General features: G+C 32.5%; 3 protein-coding genes across 3 annotated transcripts; 2 read left to right on the top strand and 1 right to left on the bottom strand.

The window, feature by feature from the left end:
- Positions 1 to 3,792: 3,792 nt before the first annotated feature.
- LOC131630007 (26S proteasome non-ATPase regulatory subunit 14 homolog) lies at positions 3,793 to 6,735 on the top strand. Its single transcript, XM_058900807.1, has 6 exons — positions 3,793 to 4,071; positions 4,171 to 4,348; positions 4,454 to 4,535; positions 5,512 to 5,688; positions 5,795 to 5,962; positions 6,364 to 6,735. The coding sequence occupies exons 1-6, from the start codon at positions 3,939 to 3,941 to the stop codon at positions 6,553 to 6,555; spliced, it is 930 nt and encodes a 309-aa protein (XP_058756790.1). The 5' UTR covers positions 3,793 to 3,938; the 3' UTR covers positions 6,556 to 6,735.
- Positions 6,736 to 10,301: 3,566 nt separating this feature from the next.
- On the top strand, positions 10,302 to 12,980 carry LOC131630005 (seipin-2-like). The gene is made up of 2 exons (XM_058900805.1): positions 10,302 to 11,441; positions 12,121 to 12,980. The coding sequence occupies exons 1-2, from the start codon at positions 10,389 to 10,391 to the stop codon at positions 12,607 to 12,609; spliced, it is 1,542 nt and encodes a 513-aa protein (XP_058756788.1). The 5' UTR covers positions 10,302 to 10,388; the 3' UTR covers positions 12,610 to 12,980.
- On the bottom strand, positions 12,974 to 14,689 carry LOC131630006 (nodulin-26-like). The gene is made up of 5 exons (XM_058900806.1): positions 14,511 to 14,689; positions 14,197 to 14,421; positions 13,914 to 14,111; positions 13,485 to 13,546; positions 12,974 to 13,386 (listed from the first exon to the last, which is right to left on the bottom strand). Exons 1-5 carry the CDS (start codon positions 14,628 to 14,630, stop codon positions 13,161 to 13,163), a joined length of 831 nt encoding a protein of 276 aa, XP_058756789.1. The 5' UTR covers positions 14,631 to 14,689; the 3' UTR covers positions 12,974 to 13,160.
- Positions 14,690 to 17,813: the final 3,124 nt, after the last annotated feature.

The raw sequence follows: 17,813 nt of genomic DNA, 5'->3' as shown, positions 1-17,813 counted from the left end.
TGTGTGAAGAATTTGAATTGTTATGTGTTTTTGGATGTTATGGATGGTGTGTGAATTCAGTGCAATTGATGGAATAAATGTTTGTATGTGAATAATGGTATGATGTTGATATTTGCATTGAAAAACTATGATTATTGATGATTTTCGTATAGGGAAAGTATGGGTTTTAGGGGTATTAAAGGGTTGAGGTTCGTAGCAGCAAAACAACAAATTTTTGGGTCTGCTACAGCAGGAACCGGTTCCCCAAATAAGGAAACCGAGTTCACAGAGTTTATGGAGCCAAAAATGTGATTTTTAATTAGGGGAACCGGTTCCCCAAATAGGGAACCTGAGCTCCACTGAGTCGAATCGATTTTTCTTAAATACTTCAAAAAGCCATAACTTTTGACTCGGGTGTCTGTTTGACGCGCCGTTTGGACCATTGGAAAGCTACAAAATTCATATCTTATAAAAATGATTTGAGAACAATTAGAAAATTATTTAATATAACTTAAACTTGTTTTATGTGTTTGATCTGTATGAGTTGATAATGATGTTGTATGTTAGATGCAATTGGTTGTACGTATTCGATCCGTGTGAGCTGATAATGATGTCTTGTGATGAATTAACAATAAATATACTCTTCTTAAGGAATAGAATTAATTGTGTCATGATGTTACTTGACTTGTGTACTATGACGTGTGCTGTTATTATGATGAATTGATGATGTTACGATGATGTGTGTAATATGAAGTCTGTGATAAGGTATGAGTAACACGATGAATTGATGTTGTTATAATGATGAAGTGATGGCCTATATTGGCGTTTTTGAAGTCTTATGCCCTGTGGTTGCATAGTTGTTGCATTTTTGTTGTTTTGTATAGTTATGATGTCGCATTGTCGAGTCGCATAGCATGGCATATTTTGACGATGACCTGAAAATGACAAACACGACGGCCTGAAAATGGCAAACACGATGGCCTGGATTGGCAAATTAAGATGACCTCAAGCCCATTGTGTGGATTGAGTGCAAACTACGATGAAGGCTTATGCCTTGTTGATGCCTCTATTAATTGGCAAAGTAATGTGGGCTGATGCCTTGGGTACCACATGCATCTGCACAATGTCGGTTGCATTGCATTATCATGGTTATGGTATGATTGATGAATTATTTGTTATTAATGATTAACGATGTGTTGTTGAATGATGAACGATGCTAATGTCGTATGAAGTGGTGAAATTATATATGATCTATATCTCCTATATTATTTATCATGCATTCCTTTATATTGTAAGATATATCACCCCTTCTGTTTGAATGTTACTCCTATATCGGTAACGTGCAGGTAATCAGGAATGAAGGCTAGTTACCTTCAAGTAGATCGAGTCGGGATTATCGCTCTGATACGTAACACTCGGGGGGATGAACGTTATTATTTGCTACTTGTTTCTTGTTGGAATATTAATTGCTTTTTAAAGTATGTTTACAGCTTGAAGCTGAATTTGTTGGATTAAAATGCCATGACTTTCCTAAGCTTGAATATGTTCAATTCCGTTGCGTAATTGAAAGTTGTTTCATTGAAGACTATATCGTTTGATTGGTTCATCAGTTTATACGTGTTATGTATCTATTATGATCATGAATAATTGTTTGTATTATGAAGTAAATGTGACATCCTGATTTCGATGAATTGTTTTAAGTGATGATTTTTATACTCTGATTTTTATTAATATTATATGGGGTAAATCAGGGTGTTACATGAGTCATTGATCAATTTTTTCACTATACTAAAAACAAAAAAAATAAGGTTAGAACTCAATTTTGCAGATACAGTGTTTTGATGTTTGTTCAAAACCGGATATCAGTGAGAACAAATCCAAAAAATGAGAGAGAAAAAAAGATTGTTTTAGACTTACCTTCTTCCGGATTTAAGAACGATTCTGCAGATGTTGGAAGATCGACTATAAATAGTCATTGTGTTTTTGTAGCTGATTAGGGTTTATAGAAAATTAGAAGAATTAAATGGAGGTTGCAAGTTATGATGGTGTGAAGAAAAAATGTGACTATTGGTATTCCTAACTATTGGTGAACCTGAACAATTGAATATGGAGTATTGGTATTCATGTGTAGATGCATTCGGTGATGGATGATGGGTCCAAATTTATTGTGGAATACCATTAATTAGCCTTAGAATACAAACATGCATACTTGGAACCCAATGCATTAAACCACATTAACACTGCCTTGGAATACCAACGTGCATAGTTCAAGTCTATTTTGATGAGTACCATTAATTAGCCTTAGAATACAAACATGCATACTTGGAACCCAATGCATTGAATCACATAACACTGCCTTGGAATACCAACGTGCATAGTTCAAATCTATTTTGATGACTTATTGTAAAACAAATAAATAAATAAAATATGTGGAAAAATTTATGGTGATGACAAATCAACAGCATTTAATGTCAAGACAATGTGGTGAGGATAGTGTAGAAAAAAGACTAAGGCGCCCTTGGAATTAGTTTAAATTGATTTTAGATTAGTGGGGTTAAACATGATTTTTCCAGTATTTAATTTTTATAGATGTATATTAGAAATAAGGCAAGCATTTGAGCATCTTCTCTTAATATTGCTAAATATAATATGCTCTTGAATTCTTAAATGGTTGATTAGTGCTTTAAAGAGGGAGAAAAAAAAGGAAAAAAAGGCTATTGCAGATGCCACTTCTTAATTGCATGACCATTCTTCCTCGCTCATTCTATAGAGAAAGATGTATTCTTTGTAGAGCTGTCAAAATAGGCTCGGCCCATAAGCCCAACAATTTAGCGCGGACTGGGCCGCAAAATACCTTAAAAAACACGACCTTGTCTTTTTGAGCCAGCCCATCGGGCCTATGTTTTTCATGGGTTGGGCTGGGCCGGGCCAAGCGGGCTTCGAGCTGACCCATTAAAAAAAGATTTTGGTAAATTTTGGGGAAAAAAGATAGAGATAAGATATGATTGCATAAATGTGTTTTCAAGTGATAAAGAAACGTTAAAGAGGATGAAGATATATTTTCAAGATGATGAGATCAAGGAAATGATTGTGTGATGAAGAGAAAATTTGATAAGTAATGGTAATAATATTAAGTTACATTGTACTTTTACATAGATCATTTTGTGGTATTCATATATATATATTTATGGATAAATATTTTAAACATCACTTATAGACGTTTATGATGACTCTCTCCTTAGAGCATCTCCAATGGTAGTATTTTCCTTTGAGTTCTCCACTTGGACATCAATATAATAATTAAATATTGAAACAATTTGCCATGTCATAGTAGGGTTGCATTACAATGCAACTAGTAAAAAATTGTGGTACCCAATCAAATCTATTTATGAGGTAAAGTTGTGGGACCCATTAGAATTACACCAATAAAATAAAAATTAAATAAATTATTTTGAGATGATATGGCTGGTGGGACCCATAAAGAACTCAAAAATGGGTTGCACCATTGGAGATGGCCTATGTTGTGCTAGATTTATCCATTACATCCTTTTTATAAAATTAAAATTATGACTTACTAATATTGTAAAAACAATTTATATTTTACACTAATAGTTTCTATAATAAATTAAACGAGAATATAAAATACAAATATAAATAGCACATCTTCAAATAAAAATTTGCTTTAAATAAATGTTTTAATAATTGATTTTATTTGAGATTAAACATCTTTTTAATTCTTTTAAAAATAATTTTCAATTGCAAATAACTTTAAATTTTTAATTTTTAATTTTTTTTTCTCCCCTCCGTAGAAGTGTTAAAGTAGATCAAGTTGAAGTAGCAATAGTTCGTTCTTATTCTTTCTCCCCTCTTTGCTCCACCTTCAAAATCAAAAATCTCACTGAAACCACTTCCAATTTCAAATCCGAAACTTCATCCAAACCTAGATTTTGCGAATCACCATGGAGAGGCTTCAACGAATGTTCGCCGGTGCCGGTGGAGCCCTAGGTCATCCACCTCCAGATTCCCCAACCCTAGATTCCTCCGAGCAAGTCTACATCTCATCCCTCGCTCTTCTCAAGATGCTCAAACACGGTAAAGTTCCCTTTTTTAACCTAATCAAACCACGGGCTATCCAATTTTCGAAATTAGGGTTTCATCGATTTTGATTTTGTTATATCTTGAATTTAATAGGTAGGGCTGGTGTTCCCATGGAGGTTATGGGTTTGATGCTTGGAGAGTTTGTTGATGAGTATACTGTCCGCGTTGTTGATGTGTTTGCAATGCCGCAGAGTGGAACTGGTGTTAGTGTTGAAGCTGTTGATCATGTTTTTCAGACTAATATGCTTGATATGTTGAAACAAACTGGAAGGTATTTCGTTTTTTTGATTTGAAGTTTTTTTTTATTATATGTTGTTTGTGTTGCGTGGATTTGTGAATTTGTTTGTGTTTGTTGTTGATTGATTTTGTTTTGCAGACCAGAGATGGTTGTTGGTTGGTACCATTCACATCCTGGATTTGGATGTTGGTTGTCTGGTGTTGACATCAATACTCAGCAGGTTTTACTATAGCCCTTGTGTTTTATATTTTGTTTTTGTATCTAATATTTCTTGATCCAAAGTATTTATGTGTTGAGTGATCCTGGTTAGTTTTGATTTTGATGATTTTTATAACTGGTAGAAAGTCGTACGAAAGATACCTATAGTATACTCTTCTAAACAGAGAATGAAAACTCATTACCACGTATAGAAGATACATTAATTTACCCTATCAAAATATAATATGTTTAATGTAAAATGTTTTTGTAAAAATTTAATATGCACCGATTTACTTTTGTACAACAAATACGCCAACTTATGTGATTCCACTGATAATTAATTGTTTCAATCAATACTCTAATGACTCATCACTTCGACTGAGTCAATGAACAATATTGTGTGATGAACAACAACAACCAACAACCAATAATGTTCTATCCAGGACTATGCTTCTATTCAAATTGTTTATCTCGAGGTCTTTCATAATAACTTTCCTTATAGTAAAGAATCGTGGTGGTGGAGTGATAGTATTGTCTGATGAACATTGATGTAATGAATCTAAAAAGAAAGAACAAATCAATTCTCAACTCTCAAGTAGTCAAGTGATTTGAGAATATTATTTTAGCCACAGTCCCATTTATTCTCCGGTTTGCAATTTATTTGGCCTACAATCTACAATACATGTGTGTTTTACACGCACCAAAAAGGAACCCGCCATCCCCCCTTCATTATTAGATAGTGCCTCCAAAAACGAAACTCGCCATCACCCCTACATTTTTAGAGGAATTTAAATTGTCATAGTTAGTGCTTCGAACAATTTAATCATGGGTCCCCACCCCCACTGCCAAGTGCCAATTAATGCCTTTTTTGTAAACTTGAATGACATTCTATCAAATTTTCCAACTAGACCTAAGGGTTTGATTACTCTTTTTTAATAGTTATTAATTTATTGGTTCTGCTGGTTAATATATAAGTAAATTGCTATTGTTTCTTGCAGAGTTTTGAGGCTTTGAATCAGCGAGCAGTGGCTGTAGTTGTGGATCCAATTCAAAGTGTTAAAGGAAAAGTGGTGATTGATGCTTTTCGGTTGATCAATCCACAGACAATGATGCTTGGGCAAGAACCAAGGCAGACAACATCCAATCTGGGGCATCTGAATAAGCCATCCATTCAGGTTTTCACCGAAACCCTTTTTTTGATGTTGACATGCATGCTATTTTTTGGGAAGCATTTATTTTGTACGTCTTTTACTAGTTCTGACCTATATTACTGCTTTTTAGGCTTTGATCCATGGATTGAACCGGCATTATTATTCCATAGCCATCAATTACAGGAAAAATGAACTTGAGGAGAAGATGTTGCTTAATCTTCATAAGAAGAAATGGACTGATGGTTTGACACTTAGGCGATTTGATACACATTCCAAAACTAACGAACAGACTGTTCAGGTAATTTAGATTTGATAAAGCAATTAAACTTGCTGCCTATCTGATTTAGATTTGAAAACTAGACCTTATATAGTTAGTAAATTAGAGCTCTGTTTGGGTAAACAACTTGGTTAAATGCTTTTAACATAACCACTTATTATATAAGCGTGTATGTATTAGTTATTTCCTTAACAAAATATTAAATATAATCAAACGATTTTCATATAAGCTATAAGTTGTTTTCATAAGCTATCAAAGAGAACTTATGGAAATAAGCTGAAAATAGTTTATGAATGTTCTTAAGCTATTTTCATTAACTCTGTCCCATAGTGTCACACATGTTTATGCCAGTAGTTATATTCGAAAAAGCGAATCCAAACATACCCTTGATTCTAATAGATCTCAATTAATTTGGAATGTAGGAAATGTTGAGCTTAGCTACCAAATACAACAAGGCTGTCCAAGAGGAAGATGAACTGTCCCCTGAGAAGCTTGCAATTGCAAATGTGGGTAGACAAGATGCCAAGAAGCACCTCGAAGAGCATGTCTCCAATTTGATGTCTTCTAACATCGTTCAAACTCTTGGAATGATGCTTGACACTGTTGTCTTCTAGAGTTGTTATTTTGGACCTTCTGGTTAATCTAGCATGTTAAGGAGACAAGTTATTATTTACAATTTGGGTTTCCTAATTATTCTCGGATTATATTTGAATACAACTGTGTATTCTACAAATGTATTCTCTGGATGAGCTGAAAAGGTCAAGAAAGTAAAACATAGCACGTAGTTTCTTTGATGTTTCCTTCTGGCATTAGTAGGTATCTTTTAATTGTAGTATCATATTGCAGAATTTTGTGTTCAGGTATGCTTTAAAATACCGTATGAAAACACTTACTATTACGAAATACTGAAATACCGACCCTAGATCTGCAGTCTCGTGAACACAAGCAAGGTATTGAAACTAGGATGTGGTATTATATTACTGGAACATAAACTGCAATAGGTGCATTGCAATTGAAGCTGTTTGCATCAATTCTTCTACATACTACTCGATGTCCTATGAATTTTGGTTGCTAATTGTATGTTTGTTCCTTCTTTGAGATGTGATGTATGTTACACCAGGTTTGGTTAAAAGAAGAGTATGGTGCACCAGGTAATTTAAATGAAAATTACGATTTTATCCCGATATCTTTTCTGAATTTTCTCCCAAATATAGCTGCCAAAATGACGACCGAGATCCAATGTAAACAATAAGTTAAATGAACTCATCCTCCCAATGCTGTCTAATGAACAAAAACTGATATGATTTGGTAATCAATTGTATGAATTTGGACATAATTAACCTCTAAGCAAATATGAGACTGATTCAATAAAGGAGAGATATGAAGGAAAGCGGACCCAAACCCTAGTATGAACTTAATTCTCTGTTTGGGTGCCTAGATGGACTCAAAAGCCTAAATAGATTCAAAATTTAAGGCTATGTTTGGGAGTTTGGAGGGGAGGGGAGAGGAAGGCTTCCAAAAACAAAATTTTAAAAAAATATAGGAAAATATTTGACATTTTTTGAAAAAATGATTTTGTTTAGAATGATAAAAGAGTCATTATTATTAATATATTTTTAATTTTGGGAATATTATAACAACCTAAAAGATATTTGGAACATTTATGTAAGCCCTTCAAAACCTTTCAAAATCCTCCTTCAATACAATTTTTGAGTTCCCCCATTTTATGGGATTTTTGGTGTTATGAATAAACTCAAAACCTCCAAAACCCTCCTACTCAAAATCTTTTTATCCTTTTCACCCAATTCTTCCTATTTTTTAAAGTCTTCCCCTCCCTTCCCCTCCAAACTCCCAAACATAGCCTAAGGGAATTTCTTAATGCACTCTATGGATTATTAGGACACTTAAAATACTTCTAGATTTCAAAAATGTATTTTTGAACGCACCTCAAACACACAATTCACTTGTTTTTAAACAACGCTTCAATTTTATGACTAAATTTATTCGAAATACATTTCTGAAGTGTCTTAAAATGACTAATGGTGCGTTTGGAGATGTATTTTCGAACTCTGAAGGACATTTTTGAATTTTCATAGTGTTGATCTACTGTATAAGGTATATTAAGAAACCCCAAATTTAACTCTCTGTTTGGGCGCCTAAATGAACTCCAATGCTGATAATTATAAGTTTATTTAGTGTGAAAGGCAGATATTTGAGCGCCTAAATGGACTCCAATGCTGGTAATTATAAGTTTATTTAGTGTGAAAGGAAGATATTTGGGCGCCTAAATGGACTCCAATGCTGGTAATTATAAGTTTATTTAGTGTGAAAGGAAGATATTTGGGCGCCTAAATGGACTCCAATGCTGGTAATCATAATTTTATTTAGTGTGAAAGGAAGATATTTGATAAATAACAGTTTGACTAAACACGATTTTAATCTTTAAAAGTGTTTCAGTTTTGGTCAAGGTTAAATTTGCGGAGAATAATGTCATTCAAATCTTAGGAAGTTAGGAAGAGACTTAAGATTTGAACATATTTTAGAGGCACTCCAAATTAAAGCTAACGGTAGGGATGACAACGTGTCAGGTCGAGTGCGGGTTTCACACTGCCCAAACCCAAATGCTATTCGGGTGGCAAAATAACACCCACGCCCACACCCTTTGGGTTCGGATTTTTTCACCCAAACCCGAACCCGCAGCAAAATACATAAAATACATTTTTCCTATAACTTTCCACAATATATTGTACATATATATATATATATATATATATATATATATATATATATATATATATATATAAGCGGGTGTGATTTCGAGTTTCGGGTGCGGGTTTCACACTATTCAAATCCGCACCTAAAATATCGGGTGACACCCGAACCCGAACCCAAGCCCAGTCAATTCGGGGTTTCATCCGTTTACTCGGGTTCGGATGCGGGTGGACCCCGCGAGTTTGGGTCTGCTTGCCATCCCTAGCTAACGGACTCTAGTAAATTTTCAAATAACAAGGACTTGTAGGATCTTCTGACATCTATTTTTAATAAGGTTCTAGAATCTCCAACTTTAAATTTTAATTATAAAGTCTAGTTAAAACCTTAAGATTAAAGTGCACACTATTCTATTATAAAATTTCACGTTTACGACTCAAACTTTAAAAGATATTGTACAAAACTTGGCGAGCTCATTTAAGAAGTGATGCTTCTACAAACTTTATAAGACACTGTAAGAAAAATCACCGTTACCACACCAAAAAGAAAAGCTCTTGAACATGATTTTGATCCTAATTTCATAATCTTCTCGGTTCATGGAGCTTCACCTTCTTCAATGTTTAATGCAGTCTTTATTCTTTTTATTCATAACACTCGTAACTTGTTCGACGAAATTTCCAAACAAAAATTGTGGCAATTCTTCAATGCCACATCATTCTTTTCCGTGTTTGATCAATGAAGTAGGGTTCAAAACTTTCATCATAAAGACGTTCAAATAGATTCTAAGAAGGACTTATTACACTTTCTTCGAACTGAAGCTTCAATTCGAATAGTAAAGAATACAACCAAGCATTGAAAGCATAAACAATAAACAATATGAAAGGAAAATATATACCTAATTAAATTCTAATTACAACCTTGTAAAGAAGCAGAGTCACTTACTTACTGCTTAGTTACAAGAGTAAGTAGAAACAAGCTTAACCATATCTAATAGCTTAACAAATTCGGGAATTCAGTTATCTTGCCCAAAGACAATTATAAATTACCCAAGACATGTCATTCTCCATCAAATATCAATTACTATAGTTTTAGATTAAATCAATGATATAATTGTATATATTTTTGGAAATTGTGACATTAAGTAGACATTTATACACAAAAAACATAGTAATGGAGATGTCTGTTTCTTTTAAGAAATAAAGAGGATCTCTACTCTAACTCGCTGGCCAGAGTATAGGCAAATTGATCTAGACTACTCATCATGACAACTTGATCAATAAATGCTATAACTACTAAAATGATATCATTAATAAACATAAAACTAGACGCAAGATCTCTTATATATAAATAAATGTTATCTTTATAAAAAGATGAAAAAAAAAGATGATACACTTACAATATAAATTTTTATACTGTGAATTAACAACAATTAAGTATGAACCAATAACAGACAATTATGTATGTTGACAAATCAGATTGAAATTTTTAAATGACTTGTATAATAAGACATAATAATGTATTTAGATTGGATAACAATCTAAAACTTTTTATATCTCATTAAACTCTAAAACAAATTTCGATTAAACGTATCAAAATTAATTTTAACTTTAATTATTTTAAAATTAATTTAATTTCTTTTTAAATTTTATTTTCTTTCATAGATTTGTTTTGTAGAAAAAGATGAATTGATTTGTCGGTAAGGAATTGATTTGTCTGTTGCTCAAAGCTCAGAATCTGAATGGAACCATTAGCATCAATCTACGAACATGAAACCGACGACATATTCACCGACGCACTTCACCACTATTCCGCCGATTCCCCGCCGGAAACTTCCACCTCCGATTCCACCCTTTCACATTCTAACCCCATCTCCTCCCAACCTCACGATCCCCATTCCAACCCACCCTCTCCCTCTCCGGCCACCACACTTCGCCGCCGGTCAATTCGTCTCAGAAACAACCAATCCTCCGATTCCACCACCAATACCGATTCAACAAATGTTACCAAAAAAAGCTTCCGACATCACCCAAGGTATAGGAATCTCAAACAAGATGAGAATTTCACCGCGAAACCCTATTCCGATGAAGCGAACAACGAGGAATCCACCGTAACTACAGCTACAAATGACGCTGAACATGAAGGTTCCGTTGACTCGGCTTTGCGAAACACCGATTCGAATTCGAGTTTTCTCGAATTGGTAGTAGAGTTAGTGTTAAAGGCATTAGGGTATCAAATCAAGTTAATCTTTATGTTTGTAAGTTTTCCATTGCTATTCATGTTTCGATGTTGCTTGTTTTTCATGGATCCTTTTGGGACAAGAAAAATATGCAAAAGTATTTTCTTTGGGATTTTGTGCAGAGTGTGGAGTTCTATGTTTGGATCCATTAAACCCTATGTTAGGAAATATTTTAGAGGGAATGAATCAATTTGGAGTGTAATGTTTAGGTTTGGATGGGGATTGTTATTGTCACTTTATGTTTGTTGTATTTTGATTGGTTTGTTAGTTTCTTCGTTTGTGTTTAGTGGGTTTTTGATGAAGTGTTTCGTGGAGAAGCCGATTCAGATGAAGGAGGTTTTGAATTTTGATTATACGAAGCTTAGTCCGGTTGCTTATGTTCCTATAATATCATGTGATGGTGTTGTTAGAGGGAAAGATTCCGAGAATAATGTTGATGTTGGGAAGTTGATGATGATGGGTGAACGGGTTATACCTTCGAAACACCAAGTACAAGTTACGGTTTCTTTGAGAGTGCCTGAGTCGGGATACAACAGAAATCTTGGAGTTTTTCAGGTGCTTGCTTATCTCTATCTGATTCGTTTCGGTGTGATTTGAATTTTGCTGGCTAATTGCCATGAATTTCTCTGTTAAGTTTCATTAACTTAGTCGTTATGTTGTTTTAATTCTTCAGCATGTTCTCTGAATTCAAAAGCTACTCATCAATTTAGTCTCTTCAATTGTTGGAGTAGACAGTTTGATCCTTGATATTGCCGATGTTCTAAAATCAATTTTTGAAACTGAAAATCTTGTATAACACAAATTTAGGAATTTATAACCGACCCAAAATGGCTCATGTGATTGAAAGTTTTCAATTTTAAAGATCACTCATAAATTTCAATAATTTAAAGGCCTATTTTGCTCAATTCTTATAATATTGAGGACTAAAATAGTGATTCACTCGCATTTAACTGTTTCTGGTACGAACTGATTTATTGTGATACATATTGTCATACTTTTATGAATTGTATTGCTTACACACATTAATCTATAAAAAGGGATACATATTTTTGTGGTCATTGTATTATTAGATAAAGAAAGGAATTATTTGTCTCGGGATGTAGAAATTGTCATTTCTTTGTAATTTTTGTATCGTACTTTGATTCTTGGAGAAGTCAAACTGCAGATGCTAGTTGCAGTTTAGAATTTAGAGTTTCATGTTTCGTAATTTTGTGTTTCTTCTTTGTTTTTATAGGCCAGGGTGGATTTTCTATTGTCTAGTGGTAAAAAGATTGCAAGTTTGAGTCAACCTTGCATGTTAAGATTCAGAAGCGAACCTATCCGCTTAATCATGACTTTCCTCAAGATTGCTCCTCTCATTACTGGCTATACATCTGAAACCCAGATTCTGAATGTCAAGATGAGAGGTTTCATTGAAGGGAATATACCTACTTCGTGCTTGAAAGTGACACTCGAGCAACGACCAGAGTATCAACCGGGTGCTGGCATTCCTGAATTATATGATGCATCTCTTATTGTTGAGTCTGAACTTCCCTTTTTCAAAAGGATCATTTGGCATTGGAAGATGAGCATATTTATTTGGATCGCAATGATGTCGCTCTTCACAGAATTGATTTTTGTTCTAGTATTTTGTAGGCCTATAATAATTCCAAGAACAAGGCAAAGGGTAGCGGCATCTGCTCGTGGTCCTGCAACTTCGGCCAGTCTTCAGACACAAAGTTGAGACTTCTAATTTCCATGCATTGTTGCAATGATTGTAGTAAGTTTCTGTTAACAGTTCAACCTTGCATATTCTGACTTGTAACCTATGTGGCAATAATCCTAACATCTCCTTCTTTTATTTTTCCTTCTCTTTTAAGTTTCATTTGTAATTACGATGTAAATTTTTAATGCCACGATATGTATATTGTAATTATTTTGTTATAATGTCAGAAATTGAATTTTTGCCGACCTGTTGCTGTGATGACAACGAAGAAAATATTCATATATCTGTTCTATTATTGCATTTGGTCCATAATTGAGCTGAACTTCACAAATTTTAACACCAATATGCATGAAAGATAAGAAAAATATGCACTTTTCGAAACTCTTGTGCTTTTAATATTCATTGAACAAAGCTCCCACATTTCCTACAATTTGATGAATGGTAAGAAGAATATGCACTTTTCATGTATATGTATAATGACAATCGTAACCAGATCCAAACACTTAAACCCTAATACATATTGAAATTTATGGGCACTCCTTGATTTGCTGTGGAATCATTAGACTCTGTTATGACCTGCTCCTTCTTAGAAAAGGGACAATCTTTGTGAGCTCAATCTTGGTCTGCTCATCACACATTGGCTTGTTGGTGTGCCTGATGAAATTGTAAGTCCATGTACCTGTCAAAGCTCCTAGAATGGGTGAAATCATATATATCCATAGTCCTGTATATTCATGGTACACAATTGCAGGTCCTAAGGTTCTCGCCGGATTCATTGATGCTCCTGTAAGTGGTCTGCAAAATATAATGTCGCGCACATGTTTATATTTTATATTTGGCGTACAAACCACACTAAACAGTTTATTCTCTTAGAATTTGAGATAAGTTAATACCCTGCAAACAATATATCTATTATTATTGTAGACCCAACTGCAAGCCCTGCTAACTCACCAACCTGCAGAATTAAAAATTATAAACAAAAGCCATTAAAGGAGGTTTGAACTTATTTGAATTATAAGTTTTGATGCGCATGGCATTTGGTTGCGTATTGTGATGTTAACTTCTACCATTTTTATTCCAGAAAAAATCATTAAGTATTTGATGACATTATGAGATGCATACCACTACTATTTTGAAGAATTTTTCCAACTTAATTGCTTCTTCCAAAAGACATATCAATATATAAGCATGACCATAAATTAGTCAACTGAAGTTACCAATAAAAAATGCTTAATGAAAATGTTCAACCATAATTTTATTAAATATATTTAATCAACATGTTCTATGAAAAGTAAAGAGTCAATATGAATAGAAATCATTACCGCTCTGTTATCGGTGGCTACTCCAGAAATAACAAACATAAGGATAAAAGTGCATATGAACTCGATTACAAAAGCTTGCAGGTTAGAACCAGCTGCGAGTGTTCCAATAAACTGATCTTCTTTGCCATTAAATATAAGCTTTAGAGTTCCACTAGCTAGTGTTGATCCAATGACCTGAGCTATAATATAAGCTGGCACCTTAAACAGAAACAATAATGTTAAGACAAATTTAGACAATTAAGTGTTTTGTTTTGATATGAGTTATGTATTTCATTCAATTCACCTGTTTGAAGGGAAATATTTTAGTTGAAGCATGAGCTATGGTAACCGCAGGATTGAAATGAGCACCAGAGATATGACCAAGAGAGTAAATCAATACCATAACGGTAAATCCCCAAGCGAAAGCGATTCCAGGAAGTGTTACTACATGATCATTGTTTAGGTTCACAATGACTGCGGCGCAACCCGTAAATATCATTATGTATGTTCCAACCACTTCTGCTACCAACTATATTTAACAAAAGAAAGAAATTATAGAAAATAACTAATTTCAATGAGTTTTGTACAGAGAAGGAAAGTAGAGTTTAGGAGAGCTACCTTCTTCAAAAGGGGCACAGAGTCTTTTATATCCGTCTCCTTAGAGATTTTTGAGGCATCATCATGTACATCTAAAACTACCTCATGAGCTTCAATGCTTTCAAAATTATCATCCAACATTGGCAAAGAATAAATTCTGAAAATTGTGCTAAAAGAATGCTCTGCTTTTGTCAAAGAGTTATAGGAGAGAAAGAACACTATTTTATAGGCACTTAAAAATCATAGGAGAGTATGACATAGAGGATATAAAAAATTGTTTAAAGGTTCGATTACTTTAAATTATTAGTTATTTGGTGTATCTTTTTGGACAGTAGGATTATATTTGACCAAGAAAAATTCTTTTTATTTTGGACTTATAAATTTTAATTAACTTTACTTATTTTGCATAATACTTATTCCATCTTAAAATAAGTGTCACATTTATCCATTTTATACCAATTAAAAATTATATTAGACATTAAAGATGGAGTGCTATCCTACATATTCGACAGGGAAAATATATATCTTCTAGTGAGCTAGCTCCTCCTTAGCAAGGAACGACATCTCAGATTCGACAAGGCAAAAAGCCACTTATAGTAAATTATATATATATATATATATATATATATATATATATATATATATATATATATATATATATATATATATATATATATATATATATATATATATATATAATTCTCATATATATATGTATATATATATATATATATATATATATATATATATATATATATAATTCTCATATATATATATATATATATATATATATATATATATATAATTCTCATATATATATGTATATATATATATATATATATACATATATATATGAGAATTATATATATATATATATATATATATATATATATATATATATATGAGAATTATATATATATATATATATATATATATATATATATATATATATATATATATATATATATATATATATATATATATATGAGAATTATATATATATATATATATATATATATATATATATATATATATATATATATATATATATATATATATATATATATATATATATATATATAATTCTCATATATATATATATATATATATATATATATATATATATATATATATATATATATATATATATATATGAGAATGTCTTTATTATATGAGAATGTGAGAATGGATCTGAACCATTAGATTTTAAAATAAAGAGTGGAGATTATGTGGGAATATTTTTTTATGTCTCCTCGATTATTAAAATAAATGAGGCAGGAGAGAGAAAAAAAGATTCTCACATAATCTCCACTATTTATTTTAAAATCTAATGGTTCAGATTCATTCTCACATTCTCATATAAAAAATGCATTCTCATATATATATATATATATATATATATATATATATATATATATATATATATATATATATATATATATATATATATATATATATATATATATATATATATATATATATATATATATATATTATTGTTGACCAAGCTGCAAGTCGGGCTAATTAACCGACCTGCATAATTGAAAAATACAAACAAAAGCCATGAACGTGGTTGAAAATCATTTGAATTATAAGTCTTGATGCGCATGGTATGTGGTTACGTGTTGTGATGTAAACTTTAAGTATTACTTTTTTGTGCTTCAAATGAAAACTTCTTGCATTTTCATTTCAAAAGTCGTTGAAAAAAAAAACACAGATTAAGAGTACCACATGACCCCACAATAACAAATTTTAATATAGATTTAAAAAATAAAAGTAAAAGTTATATATAATATGATCAAGTGTTCAAAATATTCATCAATTATTGGATGACAATATGACAGACGAGCGTACAACTACTATTAGGAAGAATTTTTCCAACTTCATGAATGGCTTCTCCCAAAAGATATCAAACATACTGAGGAATAATGAATGTTTGTTTTCTATATGATGTATTTTTGAAGTGTAAGTACATCGACTCTTTTCTCGAGTGTGAATGTCATCAGAGTTTGCTTGGGCCGGAGGGCAATGAATATTAGTTATTATGTGGTCATTGTTTACTCGAAATATGGTTTAATTGATAACAGAAATGTTATTCTTACACCAAATCTTACACCTACACCGTATATACGGACGACACTGATCATGTACGGACGACACTGTTCATGTACGGACGGATACTATTCATGTACGGACGAATACTATTCATGTACGGGCGTTTATTTTTAATACCTGGACGTGCATTAACCAACTTTATTACTACATTAACCAAGTTTTTACAATGCATTAACCAAGTTTGATAACTGCTAAAAAATATTTTTAATACCTGAATGTTGCATTAACCAACTTTATTATTGAATTAACCAAGTTTTTACACTGCATTAACCAAGTTTGGTGACTGCTAAAAATTATTTTTAATACCTGGATGTTGCATTAACCAACTTCATTACTGCATTAACCAAGTTTTTACACTGCATTAACCAAATTTAGTGACTACTATAAAGTACTATTAGGTGTAAGTATTGGTGTAACAATTGGGTGTATGAATAGCATTACTCAATTGATAAAGACATTTCTAGGATAATTTTGTTAAGGCTAAAGTCTCCTTTAGAAGATACATGTGGTGTGTTTTGAGTGATTTTAATAGTGCCATTTTCTCTAATTAGAGGAGATATGCGGTGTTTGTTCGTTATGGTATGGGAGATTTTTTATAGACTAGGGATTTCAATGATTTTTTAGCCATGATGTAAATTTAATATATGTGGCTTGTGGATACATGGTTCAATTGGTTCAACCAATTAGAAGACACTCGAGATATTTCATATCACTCTCCTATTTTTTTTAAATACGTTTCATGATCTTTGGTGCCCCAAGCATGTAAGGCTTAACAATATTTGACTCGGGCATAAAGACTTCTAGGAAGTGGTTATTTAGAGTAAAATGCGGGCGGTGTTCTCAAGGTGAATGAGTTTTGTTCTTGAACAAAAATTTAAAGTGGGGTTTTCTCATGAGTAAATATGTGCTCGGATAAAGAGAATGAAATTCCAAGTTCTTTCATAATATTATAAAGGTTAGGAATAAGAGTTTGACCTAACTCATTCTTACAAAACTGATTGGTAAGGTGAGGAGTGTCCTTCTATATATATTGTTTCAATGCTCTATCTCCAACCAATGTGGGACTTTAGGATCTTCCGAATACACCCCTCACGCGCAACACTCTTTTGGGCTTGGTGCGTACATATTAACGGTGGGCTGCCCATGGTCCGATCGATAAGCTCTGATACCACATTAGAGTTTGACCTAACTCATTCTTACAAAATCGGT

The sequence above is a fragment of the Vicia villosa genome, unplaced genomic scaffold (assembly GCF_029867415.1).
Source record: "Vicia villosa cultivar HV-30 ecotype Madison, WI unplaced genomic scaffold, Vvil1.0 ctg.000634F_1_1, whole genome shotgun sequence".
Lineage (NCBI taxonomy): Eukaryota > Viridiplantae > Streptophyta > Magnoliopsida > Fabales > Fabaceae > Vicia > Vicia villosa.
Note: the sequence above shows the minus strand (reverse complement) of the source record. Positions and strands in the feature narration are given on the sequence as shown.

Bases quoted from the DNA above. Each gene is read 5' to 3' on its own strand.
- LOC131630007 (XM_058900807.1), top strand. From the start codon at position 3,939: ATGGAGAGGCTTCAACGAATGTTCGCCGGTGCCGGTGGAGCCCTAGGT. The intron at 4,072-4,170 runs GTAAAGTTCCCT...TGAATTTAATAG, and splicing joins TCTCAAGATGCTCAAACACG to GTAGGGCTGGTGTTCCCATG. The intron at 5,963-6,363 runs GTAATTTAGATT...TTTGGAATGTAG, and splicing joins CTAACGAACAGACTGTTCAG to GAAATGTTGAGCTTAGCTAC.
- LOC131630005 (XM_058900805.1), top strand. From the start codon at position 10,389: ATGGAACCATTAGCATCAATCTACGAACATGAAACCGACGACATATTC. The intron at 11,442-12,120 runs GTGCTTGCTTAT...TTGTTTTTATAG, and splicing joins GAAATCTTGGAGTTTTTCAG to GCCAGGGTGGATTTTCTATT.
- LOC131630006 (XM_058900806.1), bottom strand. From the start codon at position 14,630: ATGTTGGATGATAATTTTGAAAGCATTGAAGCTCATGAGGTAGTTTTA. The intron at 14,422-14,510 runs GTAGCTCTCCTA...TGTTAAATATAG, and splicing joins CTGTGCCCCTTTTGAAGAAG to TTGGTAGCAGAAGTGGTTGG. The intron at 13,387-13,484 runs GTATTAACTTAT...TATATTTTGCAG, and splicing joins ATAGATATATTGTTTGCAGG to ACCACTTACAGGAGCATCAA.